This window comes from Lissotriton helveticus, chromosome 2_1 (assembly GCF_964261635.1).
Source record: "Lissotriton helveticus chromosome 2_1, aLisHel1.1, whole genome shotgun sequence".
Lineage (NCBI taxonomy): Eukaryota > Metazoa > Chordata > Amphibia > Caudata > Salamandridae > Lissotriton > Lissotriton helveticus.
This window is the reverse complement of record NC_136059.1, coordinates 791,464,662-791,477,670: the sequence shown is the minus strand read 5'-3', so window position 1 is coordinate 791,477,670 and position 13,009 is coordinate 791,464,662. Positions and strand designations below refer to the sequence as shown.

At 42.7% G+C, this 13,009-nt stretch overlaps 1 protein-coding gene across 2 annotated transcripts in view; it reads right to left on the bottom strand.

Moving 5' to 3' along the window:
- The window catches only part of PGGT1B (protein geranylgeranyltransferase type I subunit beta), a 315,684-nt gene that overhangs the window by 217,917 nt on the left and 84,758 nt on the right, over window positions 1–13,009 (bottom strand). For both annotated transcript variants that reach the window (XM_078675523.1, XM_078675524.1), the window contains exon 3: window positions 7,777–7,895. In XM_078675523.1, the coding sequence (XP_078531649.1) occupies window positions 7,777–7,895 (119 nt within the window). The remainder of the gene's footprint in view (window positions 1–7,776; window positions 7,896–13,009) is intronic.

Sequence of the window (13,009 nt, the reverse complement as noted above, 5' to 3'; positions counted from 1 at the left end):
GCGGCTATTCCGCCGCAGCGCTAAGGGGGCGGGGGGTCGTGCGGCGGGCCCATGCTGGTGACGGAACCGCTCCGTCACCAGCCGCGGTTGAGCTGTGCTCATGACGGAGCGGTTCCGTCATGGCCCCGCCCGCTCAATGGAACGCCCTGCGCAGGAGCGGAATCCGCGCCGCGCAGGCGCGGCGAGCGGGCCATGACAGAACCGCTCCGTCATCAGCACAGCGCCACCGCGGCTGATGACAGAGCGGTTCCGTCATCAGCATGGAAAGAGTTAAAAACATTCCACGGCCACCTACGAGCCAGCCATCTTGAGAAGTGCCGATTTCTAAGCCACTCCCACATATCAACGTGTTACAAGGGGATACTTGCATTTCGTCATAGCCAAGAGAGTAAGAACTTTAATTTGGCAATCAGGCATAGGGTTCATAATCAATATTAGAAAACACATATGAGCTGATTTCAATGTGAGTGATTGCTTTAAAAAGCTCTTTAACTGGAGCTAGAGCTTGATTTTACATCTATAGTCAACTGTTTCTGACCCCTTCGGGTTGAGTTCATGCAATAAAACTGTAAAGAAAAAAAGGGACTCGTTCCCCTGAAAGAAATTTGCTTTGTTAAATACAAAACAAGGCTAATGCATTGTTTGCCTCTTTGAGGGTCGAGTTTGCGCTATAAAACACAAAAAAAGGGGCTTGTTCCCTCAAAGAAATATGCTTTGTTAAATACAAAACAAGTCAAATGCATGGTTTATATCTTTGACGCACCAATAGCAACATCGACCGGAGCCACATAGTTCTAAACAAATAACAATTAAAACTAGGAGCAGGAAATATGAGCAGGAAATTAACATACGAAGGTGAGAAAAAAAAGAAAAAGTAGTGTGCAACAGTATACAGCCGATCGTAAACTAATGCATGTAACAGGGGCAGTCTTGCGGACGTGCTCAGAAGAGAAAAAGGAGGGGCAAATGTAAGCTATTGACCAATGAAAAGAAAGGATTTTCAAAAGCACATGAAGGAACCAATCGAAAACGATGGGCGTGCTAAATGGCCATACACCAGATACAGCATCTCTTGAGAGGCAGCACATGTGCTGCCTAAGCGAGACCTAAAATGGAACTTCTGCTTTCTGTCACACTTAACTTTTTGGTTTGTGTGTTGTATATTTTTTTAACTAGGCACACCAATTTGCGAAAGAACTGAGGGCCAGATGTACGACCATTTTTAGCAGTCGCAAATGGAGAATCGGAGAGTTTGCCACAGCTAAAACAGCTTCGGTCATGTACTTACTCTATGTTACGAGTCAGTAACCTATTACTGCCTCGCAAAATAAGGTTGCGAGTCGCTATGACGAAGGGGCATGCCAAGGGTATCCCTTTTATTTAATTTTACAAGTCTCTAATTGAGACTCACAAAATGAATTGGCCGTACATCTGGCCCTGAATACAACACCTTGGCCTTTGGTGTTAGATAGAATAGAGGACATAATCCTCCAGGGGCTGAACTACACAATGTGTAACAAGGAAACCTGGGTTCAAATCCCAGCTTCCCTACTTGACCAGATTGTATGAGTTGATATAAATCACTTTATTTCAGGTAGTTTAATTTTCCATTATCGATAAATCTGAGACCACATTAACGTAATTAAGCTCAGAATCTCTAATACACAAAAACCTCCTGTGTTCATTATTTAACAGAATATAATCTTCCTTCACATTTAATAACAATATTGGCCGTATATGCAGTGAGCATGACATTTATATACATTTCGTCCTGTGTGAAGTCTTGAAGGGGTTCATAGGGGTATTCTTGAATTTTGTTCCAAGTTTAAAATTAGTACTTTCAATAAACGTCAGCAGTACGATCACTTAGTCTTATGCACTTGAGGATTATTCGTTGAAGACATGACGTTTCATTTAAAAGTCGTTTACCGAATCTTTCAATGGCTTGTTGCTTTGGCTCGTAGTTCCATGCCAGAACCTTGGCTTGCTCTATGAATCACTTGCTCCCTCTTATAAAATGGACCATTACGGCCTCAAATGTCCTCGCTGTATATTTGTGTAGTGCATTTCTGTGTCTGGTGCTACCCTGTGTGATATTTGCTGTGTCTCATGTGCCTGACCTCATAGTTCTTCCGGTTGTCTTAAGGCTTGTTACCGTAAGACTCAGTGGAAAAAACATTTAAAGGTTTTTATTTTGCAGCAAAACCCTTTTGGGTGACTTACCGTGGATGTGAATACCGCAATGTCTATTCTGACTCGTTGAAAAAATAGCAACTGTACGTTACCAACCTTGGTTAAAGCCATCCTAAGGATGCCGTCTAGTGTTCAGCACAAGCAGCGTGATGCTATGTTAATGGCAATGAAAACTTTTTTTTAAAGTTCAATACTTCGCCAAGGGTAATATTGCTATAGGAAAACCAATTGGAATGCATTTGGCTAACAAGTATTATTTAGTATGCAGCTCTAACTGATATCCATATGGATTGGAAGTTGCAACAATGTATTTCAATAAGAAACTAAAACACGGTTACGCAATGGGGAATTGAGGGGGAAATGATGTGAATTAGTGAACGTAAGGGTTCCATAAACAATCAGGACCTCCTTCTATACTTTCTTTCAAGGCACTTTATGATTAAATATCTATTAAGTAATTTTACCACACAAACCAAACCGTTGTAAACATCATCACTACAAACAGTTCATCCACCATTACTGATAGCACAAAAGGTTAACTTTGGATCATGACCCAAAGCTGGGGACAGCTGAAAGGCCACCTAGGAGGTTTCTGATGTAATAAAGTGACAGGGGAACTCATGAAACTCAATTGGAACCCGCATTACCTCAGCAAAAATACATACAACGAGGTTTCAACAGAATATTTACATTACATCACAACAGCTTGTCAATCAAGATAAAGTTTTTAATAGCATAATTACATTATCCCTAATACTATGTTCGTGCTAAGAAATGCCAACTGGAGTTTAAAATAGGGGAGTTAAAACAAAAGTTTTGTTTGAAAGCTTTACACGTGTTCCTTTGTGTAAACCTTGATGCTCGGAGCCACAGCTACCCAGGGTTGGGCTCAAGGTTTGACAAATGGAACCTATTAGTCCTAATGGGTTGGTAAGTGTTTTATATAGTGAGGTCACACAACCGCACCGCATAATACAGCCTATTTCTTCACAAGACCAGCCATCAAATGAGAAAGGCAATAAAGCCAGCCTATGGTAATCGATGGGTTAGCTTTAATCCCACTGTGAGTTCTTGGTAAATGGAGAACAGGTCTTTATCAACTAGACTGCTGTGCTGTCTGGTAGGGTCGCCCTAAGAGCACACCTGGTGCTTGGCAAGCATAGCGGTGGTGATGTCCTACAGATGCATGTTGGGAACTAACCATGCTCTACATGCAGTAGCGGTCGGTGCTGGGGTGACGTGGGGAGAGGGAGGGGCAGGGTGGTGGGGGTAATAATCTATGGATTACGGAGGGTTACAGGTAAGTAAACATATAAATAAATAAAACGAATTTCGTTGCGAGCACTGCATCCCCAAACGCGATGCAGTGCATGCAACAAAATTAGTTTTTTAAAATGTATTTACTTACCTGTAATTCTCCGTAATCCATAGATTACTACCCCCCCCCCCCCACCCTGCCCCTCCCCACGTCACCGCCCGGCAGCTCCTCCCACCACCGACCGCTACTGTCTACATGAAGGAACAATTAATTAGATATATCTTTTGTATACCTCTGGGAGAAGATGCTGAGACACATGTGTATTGGGGGAAGAGGGAAGGACAAGTCTACAGAACGGGAAACTGAAACCCAGAAAGAACATGTTTTCTATGAATAAATCAGGAACCTGGGAACTCTTTTTTTATAGGCTGGCTAAACGACACACAAACATTTTGAAATATGGAAAGGTAGTGCTTATTCAGTGGATTATTTATATTAGTGGAGCTGCTGACAACGTCACAAGGGTGAAGGCAATGTATTAACCATTTTGTGAATATCCGATTGCACTAGTTGAAGTTAAACTTCTCAATGGACTTGGTCGTAGGTAATTTGGTATAAGGGTGAGTACTGAACTTGCTAATTGCTATTTACCCCTCCTTCAGGAAGTTTTATGTGAGCTGCTACCAGTTATGATTAATGCAAATCACTCCTTTCCGGTTTAGTGTTTATGCATGCGAGTTCTTTATCTTTGAAAGCATGTTCCACTGTTGGTTGTATTTACTTTCCAAATACTCCTTAACATTTTGATGGGAAGATAACAAAGGTGGTATAACGTTATCTACATTCCTTTTTAATTTTGAGGGAAAAATAGATAAAACGTACTGCTGTCAATATTTTAATTGTAATCCATTATTGCATCTACTGATCTCTCGATGATCATGCATGACTGTCAAGTACTTGAAAACATACACACATTTTTTGTTAGTCTGCCAAAGAATAGTTAACAGTAGTCCTAGTGCACAGAGAATGTCTGATTAATGTGCTTCACAAATTACACATAGCTCCTCCATATTTTAGAAAATCATTCAAATCATACTTCTTAAGAAGGTTTTTTTGTTAACAGACTACAGACGAATTAAAATAATTTTAATAATAGAAACAAAACCACCTTTGTTGTTCCAAAATTGAAGCAGATTTAAGATGCTGTTTTGCTTGTCATAATTGCTACAGCAGATCAGTTATTTCATATAAAAAAATAACAGGTGTGTTTATTAACCAATTGAATGGTAAAAAATGTATCGAGCTCAGAAGAAAGGAAGGGATGAGATGGCCTTTGAGCGATTCATAGTGTACAGAAGCTTGACTCACCGAGACATCTTGTCCCTGCTGATCAATTCATATGTGTAATGTTTTTATTACTATAGACAAGAAGGTGGACATGATTTACTAAGAGGCAATATAGGCATAATTTCTAACAAGCATTGGTAAAGCAAATAGGTTGTGTCTATGCAAGAGCTATTGGCTTGGTCAATGTGTTTTAGCAATATTGTACACCAGCGTGGCTGCTGTTCAGCATGGCTACAAGTAAGTGCCGTAGAGGAGTGTGTCGTGGAGTGTCGTAGGGTGGAATGGCGTGGAATACAGTGGACGAGCAAGGTACCGTGTATTGAAGTGGCATACAGTTGGTCGCGTGGCATAGAGTGGACTGATGTCGAGTATAGTGCCACAGAGTGCAGTGGCATACAATGCAGTGGCGTAGAGTGGCATGCTGCAAAGTGAAGTAGTGTAGAGTGGAGTGATGCAGAGTAGAGTGCTGTAGAGTGCATTGGCAAAGAATGCAATAGTGCAGAGTGGTGTAGAGTGACAGAGTGCATTGTTGCAGAGTAGAGTGTCATAGAGTGCAGTGGCGTAGAGTTGAGTGCAGTGTCATACAGGGTCATAGAGTAGAGTGACAGAGTAGAGTATAGTCAAGTCTGGTGGCTCAGTGGACTAATGCATCCACTGCAGGAGCCTGTGTTCGACCTCGTGGTCACAGGTTCAAATCCCGGCGGGTCCACTCAGCCTTTCATCCATCTGAGGTCGATAAAATGAGTACCATTGAGTTGGGGAACAATAAACATCTGTTATTCAGCACCAAGATACCCCGTTAGGGGTGAATGTGCACTTTACGAATACACGTATTGTGTTATAGTGCCTTAGAGTGCAGTGGCATACAATGCAGTGGTGTAGCGTAGAATGCTACAGAGTGAACGCGTGTAGAGTGGAGTGATGCAGAGTAGAGTCGCGCAGAGTGCACTGGCAAAGAATGCAATAGTGCAGAGTGGTGTGGAGTTTAGTGATACAGAGTGCAGCGTTGCAGAGTAAATTGTCGAAGAGTGGAGTGGCGTAGAGTGGCCGGGCGTGGTTCAGAAAAGAGTACAGTGACGCGGAGTGGCATTGAGGGAAGTGCTGCAGATTGCAGTGGTGTAAAGTGCAGTATGCAGAGTAGAGTGGTGTAGAATTCAGTGGAGGAGAGTGCACTGTTGCAGAGTAGAGTGCAGTAGAAAAATGTATACGCAGCAGCGGCCCGTGCAGGTAAGAGCGCTGGGGCCGGGTGTGGGGGTATTTTGACTGACAACGAGGGAAAATTAATTATTTATTTAATATTCCCTTGTGGTCGTCTGTCCACCCCAACCAGGCCACAGCCCTCTTACCTGCACGGGCCACACCTGTGTGTACTTAGAGTGCAGCTCCATATACTTCAGTGGTGTACAATGCAGGGTTGTAAAATGCAGTGGCGTAGGTTTGGAGTAGTGCATAGTAGAGTGCAGTGGTGCAAAGTGAAGTGGGGCAGAGTAGAGTCACATAGAGTGCAGTTGTGCAGAGTGCAATGGCGCAGAGTGGTGCATAGTAGAGTGACAGCGTGCAGTGGCATAGAGTGGAGTGGCATAGAGTGGAGTGGCATTGAGTGGAATGCTGTAGAGTGCAATGGCATAGAGTGCAGAGTGGCATAGAGTGCAGAGTAGAGTGGCATAGAGTGCAGTAGTGCAGAGTACAGTGTTGTAGAAAAATGTATAAAAGAAGTTCTTCTAATGACTACGTATTTATTCTGGTTGTTTCCCGTCCACCGAAAAAAGAAATTCATTTCAATTCTCTATATTTAAGAAGCAGAGACACTGAGATTTCGAATTCTTTGACTGGCGAGAAGATGTGGCCCACCACAAACTAGTTTTATTCTAGGACCTAACTCAAGAGTTCAAGAGTACCTCAGTGTACCAAAACGCATTACAGGACACTACAAGCATTGTATCATTTGAAAAGGTGTATATAGAAGTAAGCAGTGTATACATGTTCCTTACAGATTTACTGTTTTGAAGAGCTTGCTTCTGCAGAAATAACCATGTTCTATTTTCCACTTAGACCTGCATATATGTGAAACTCTCAGCTTGTGACGCTCGGATGCTACATCTGGGACGCTGCTGCCACCTAGTGGGCATACTGTATATAGTGTTTAGTCCAGTTCTCAACCTGTATTCGCTCTGGAGTTGCTTGATAGTTGCTTGATAGTTGTAAAGTATTGTACCAGTTTGAATACGATAATGATCTATATCCATTTATTTTCATTTAAAAACTGCAGTAGAATGCATTAATGTATTATGCCTTAATTGTAAACATAGATTATTTTGTTATCTATAATTAGCCATGAAATGGTTCATCATCATTCCTACTGCGAACGAAGCCTTGGCTGGGACAAGAAGGCAGCTCTCTATATAAAATGATGAAGAAACACGAGCAACATAAAGAAACACTAATAACTGAAGGAAACGCGGATAACTGGCGGGTGAGGAGGGGGATAAATAAAGACGAGCAAACAGTACCTGAATCAGAGCGGGATTAGCGGAATAACACTAATTAAAACTAATACATCTGTGGTTGGGTCATGCGCCCCAGACGAAACCGGAAGTAACGCCAAAGCACGTATTGGCCAAGTGGGAGGCAGTAAAGAAGAGTGACAAAGGGGCGACGTGTATTCAATAGGGGGGATGCAAGCCCCTTGCTAAATACAACAGCATTTCGCAAACCAGAGCACATGCGCTGGCTGCTCACGTAGGCTTGACCGTAATAAGGGATTCTTTCAAGCTTCAGGCAAAACTCTCTTTCTAAATCAACATAAACCAAAAAATATATAACAGTACAAACTATTCATTCTCGTACAAAACTTAACGAAACAACCAGGAACATCTGCATAAATGAAAATGAGATGAGGAGAAAGAATGCTACAGCACTTCAAAAACAAGAAACAGCAATGAAATATTGAATTGTGAAGTGAAAAAATGCACACTCACTGTCTTCTGTGGGGAGAACCTGAAGAGAATAAATCCACTCAATAATCTCGGCGCTGTTCACCGCCTTCAAAGCGTCCAACATATCCAAGCCAGAGATGGCAAAAAAAGCAATAGTCAACCTAAGGAAGACAAACAGTTTACAATAGTCATTTTCAGGCACTGCACAATGTTATGCACTGAGTTGCACTGGTAAATTCATATTACTTCCTTATGACTTAAAAGGGCAAGGAAAAATATCTCTATATCAGAAGGCCATGGTCTTCTTTCGTTGGGGTCTACTAGACTAGCAGTTGAGAAGGGAGAAGAAAAGGCTGTACAAATAGCACCATGGAAGTAGTAGCATTATTTATGTAATAGAAATAAATACATATTTTATGTCGTAGGGAACCGTTTTGTACCATCAGGTACCCATGCTAAACTTCTGTAGTGTCACTGCATTAAGGGCATTATAGTGCTATATAGTGAGATCAGACTTATAATTGCTGGAGGGGATGAGCAGATGACCAGGCTAAGCTACAGATCAGCCTGTATGCTGAGGACACAGCTAAATAATACTCCAGGTATTTTGCTTGTATCTAGGCAGCAACAGGGGCTAAGAGTTACTGGGTAGCAACAGAATGTGGCATGTCCTCGTCAATATGTGAACATAGCAACATGGATTATTCTGAATTACTTGAAAGTCAGTTGAGTATCTTCTTCACAAGTACACCCATTAACCCATGACTTTCACATATTTCTAGACTTAACTATCACACTATTTATCGCTAATCATAACGGGGCCTGTTTTACAGAACACTGCAACTTTCACCTAGGCAATGTGTTAAACACATAGGCATCCTCATCGACAATACCCTTACCATGAAGGACCATGTGTGGGCTCTATGTGGCAGGGGCTTTGCAACTCTGAAAATGCTAAGGAGACTCACAGTCACACAGGCCCTGCTCATTAGCAAGCTAGATTATGGCAATGCCCTGTTCGTAGGCATGGCAGATTACCTCTTTTTACGCCTACAAGTACTACAAAACGCTGCAGCAAAACTGGTATGCAATAAAGGCAGACTGAGCTCAGCATCCTTGTGCATGAAACAACTTCACTGGCTACCCATGCGACAGAGGGCAGTGTTTAAGCTACTTAGTCACGCACATAAGGCACTACACGACAGTGGACCAAGAATCTCTCAAATTCTTCCCGTCACCTGGTCAGACCACCATGTTATATTGGCCTCACTGACTACTCATGACACTGGTGCCTCCACATTACCCTCTAATCCCCGCCAGTCTTTCCTGGTGTGGAATGACATTGATTTCTCCAGCCTAGAAACACTTTTAACTAACTCTACCCCCTCTCTATCAACCGATCCTAATACAGCCACTACTCAATTTTATGAGTGGGTGGGCTCAGCGGCCACCTCTCTGGTCCCGACTAAACAACGGTCCCGTAATAGATCTGCCCCGTCGGCCCCTTGGTACTCGGAGGCCCTAAGAATACAAAAACAACAGTGTAGGAACAAAGAGAGACATTGGCGAAAAGACTATTCAGCAGAGACCAAAACTAAGTATAAAGAAACAGTGGTTAAATATAAAACTATGATTGACGAGGCCAAGAAAAAATACTTTAGTGACAGAATTGACATGGCAAAAAATTCCAACAAGGCTTTGTACGAAACCACTAAGCAGCTAGCAGGTCACTCTCCTAATCTGATTCCACCTCCCTCCCAATCTCGCTGTGACGCCCTAGCCAGCTTTTTTTTCAGCAAGGTCAACAACATCTATTCTGCCTTTGCCAAAAATACCAAATCCCCTTCTAATCTGTCGACTGCTGCTCATACCGGACCCATTCTCTCTCAGTTTGCAGAAATCTCTAGTTCCCAGATTGCGGACATTATATCCACCATTAGATCAGGCTCTGCACTCGACCCCTGTCCATTCAAAGTCTTATTACCTGTTATCGAGGTGGTTCTTCCTGCTATCACTTCAATTTGCAACGCCATGTTTAGTACAGGCATTTATCCAGCCATTCTAAAAAAAACACTCATTAAACCACTCTTAAAGAAGCCACATCGCGACATGGAAGAACCAAAGAGCTACCGGCCTATTGCTAGTTTACCAGCTCTGGCAAAAATAGCTGAAAAAGCTCTGAATCTACAGCTCTCGGCCTTCATAGAGCAACATCATCTACTTGATGAATCCCAGTTTGGCTTCCGCCAATTCCATGGGACGGAGACGGCCTTGATTAAAGCCGCGGATGATATTAGATCCATCCGCGATGCCGGGGGTACAGCAGTCTTGATACTGCTTGACTTATCGGCAGCCTTCGACACGGTCGATCATGCTGTCTTGATCGACCGTGTCGAAAACATGGGTGTCCAAAATAATGCCAGGAAACTTCTAGCCTCCTTTCTGGCCGATAGAACTCAGGTGGTCACAATGGGATCCTTTCGCTCTTCCACCTTGTCTCTGCCATGTGGAGTACCTCAAGGCTCATCCCTAAGTCCGACACTTTTTAACATCTATGTGTCGGACCTTGCCAATATCATTCGTGCACATGGGATGAGCCTTACCTCATATGCAGATGACACTCAGTTGGTCCTGGCCATCAAGAACAACGGCCATAAAATGGCTGATGATCTCAAACTAGGCATGGTAGCAATTGAGAGCTGGATGGCTTCCAATTGTCTAAAATTAAATTCCGATAAGACGGAAGTAGTCATCTTCGGACAGCTGATTCCGGAGTGGTCATCCCGTTGGTGTCCCTCGTCATTAGGCTCTCCCCCCGAGCCTGTTAGCAAGGTGAGGAATTTGGGAGTCATCTTCGATGACCGCCTCACTTTTCATCCACATGCTAACCAGATTACCTCCTCAGCCTTCCACAAACTGAGACTCATGAAAAAAATCCTTCCCTTCCTTCCTGACACAGCTGGTAAAACCCTGGTTACTTCCCTTGTATTGTCCACCTTGGACTACTGTAACGCATTATTCTTAAATGCACAAGAAGGAGTCCTAATTAAAATGCAAATAATACAAAATTCAGCTGCTAGGCTCTTGGGAAAAATTCCCAAATATCAATCCGCCTCGGACACCATCAGAGAGTTACACTGGTTACCCATCAGAAACAGAATAAAATTTAAAACTCTCTATATCGTGTACAAAGCCTTGCATAACCTGGGCCCAGCTTTTCTTGTTCAAAATCTGATTCCTTATTGTCCCTCCAGAACACTACGTTCCTCCAGTCTAATTGATCTAGTGATTCCCCGTACTAAAACAGTTTCCTGGGGAGACAGAAGATTCCTGGTGTCAGCCCCTAAGTTATGGAATACGTTGCCCCACTCGATTAAAACTAGTCCCTCTCTTTGGCTCTTTCGCAAGCAACTCAAGACTTGGCTTTTTTATCATTAAATTCAGCTCCCCCCTCTCTGGTTAAATACTACAGATATTTTTGCGCCGAGTCGCCCATGGGCCATGGTTCGCGCTTTAGAAATATTACTAATAAATAAATAAATAAATAAATCTTACAGAATAAAATTGAATTTTATGCCCCCACAAGGTGCCTACGGTCACTTTACCAAGCACAAGCAAGGGCAAAGCACATAAAGAAAGTGAGGGCAGGTGGACATTCATTCTCATATCTGGCAGAAAAAAAATTGAATGAACTAGCTCAAGATCTACGCCTTACAGCAGATTATCTGTTTTTTAGCAAAAAAATTAAAACCCATCTATTTCCCAGATCCTAATATCTATCAGTCTGACTACTCCCAATAACTGTACAACGAATTCCTGCTACCCAGCGCCATCATATTCTTCGGGATGATTGTTAGCGCTTTATAAATAAATAAATACGTTGCTAAACCGTGAACATGAAGGTCCTGTAAGTGTAAGCATGTACTCATTTCTTACTAAATCTTGAGCGAGGTCAAGTGGTGCAGCATTAAGTATGACTGTTTCATATTTGCATTAGTAAATGTGTAAAGATAAGCTTGGATAAACAGTTAGAATAACAATTTATCACAGCCCCCCACTGGTCACTTATACTCTATTATGTCAAACACTGCAGGCTACTATCTACTTAATCACACATTCCAATCTGTTCAAGTAATTTTGTAAACAAGTACAACGTACACAATTACCAATTTCTATCCCCCATCAACAGGCCCTATCTTGGGGTGGAGGTTATATTTCTTTGGTCATTTCCTTAATGTTCAAGTAGTCTCTTACCAAAGTGTTAAACAAAGGGAAAACAGTTAAAGTGTCAAGTGGGTAGGACTCTTGTATTCTTGCGAGTGAAACTGCTTGTACAGAGAATAGTGTTTGAGTGTGGGGTCCTTCAGGATAGTTTTTCTCACTGATTAGTCTTAACTTTGTATTATTTATTTGCTATCTTTCACTATTGATGCCCATTGGTGTTCAGCCAACTTAGCTGATAAGATGGCCTCCGTTTCTAGAGATTTGATCTTAGAATTGAAAGGGAGTTTGAGGAACCCCCCCCCCCCAAAAAAAAACCACACTCAAACACACACCCCACCCCCTCGCCCCACGGCCCTCCTCCCCCTTCACTTTGGATTTGTATTGTTCCAATCTTACTTATGTAATAACCAAGGGTTCTTCAGGGGATAACTTCTCACATATCAAATGATGGGCTGCTGTCCTCTCACGGAGTGTCTATCTGAGACCTTTTCCAGTATTACTGAGTGCTTTGGACAGTGAAGATAGATCGCACACAAGGTGAGTGGAGAGGAGGAGTCAAAGGGAGGGGAATATGTGGGGAAGAGAAGGGTTGTACTATGGATCATGGGAAATGGAAAGCACTTCAGGGAGGAAGAGAGGATTGGTAGAAAGTGGTTAGAAATCGAGAGCTGATTGGGGAGAATAATGACTTACTAAAGAGGATAGATGAAGGTATTGTGAACAGGAAGGGAAACAGAACTGTGAATGGCTGGCTCAGGCAAGGGAGAAAGACAATGAAGAAGGAATGACGAAAAAGGTAAGATAACAGGGTGGGGTGCAGGGGAAAGGTACTGCTAATGGGAGGAAGAATAACTGCAAGGAAGTATGAATGGTGAGTGATGAAAACCGAGGACAAGAGGAAAGGCTGAGTGTATACCCACGGAGAAAATATACAGTAAAAAAATGGAGAATGAGGAATGACTGCAGGGGACGCATGAGTGGGAGGCAACAGCCTATGCAAAGCAGGATGATATGGAAAGGAGATGAGGTGAGGTGATGGCAAACAGCATTC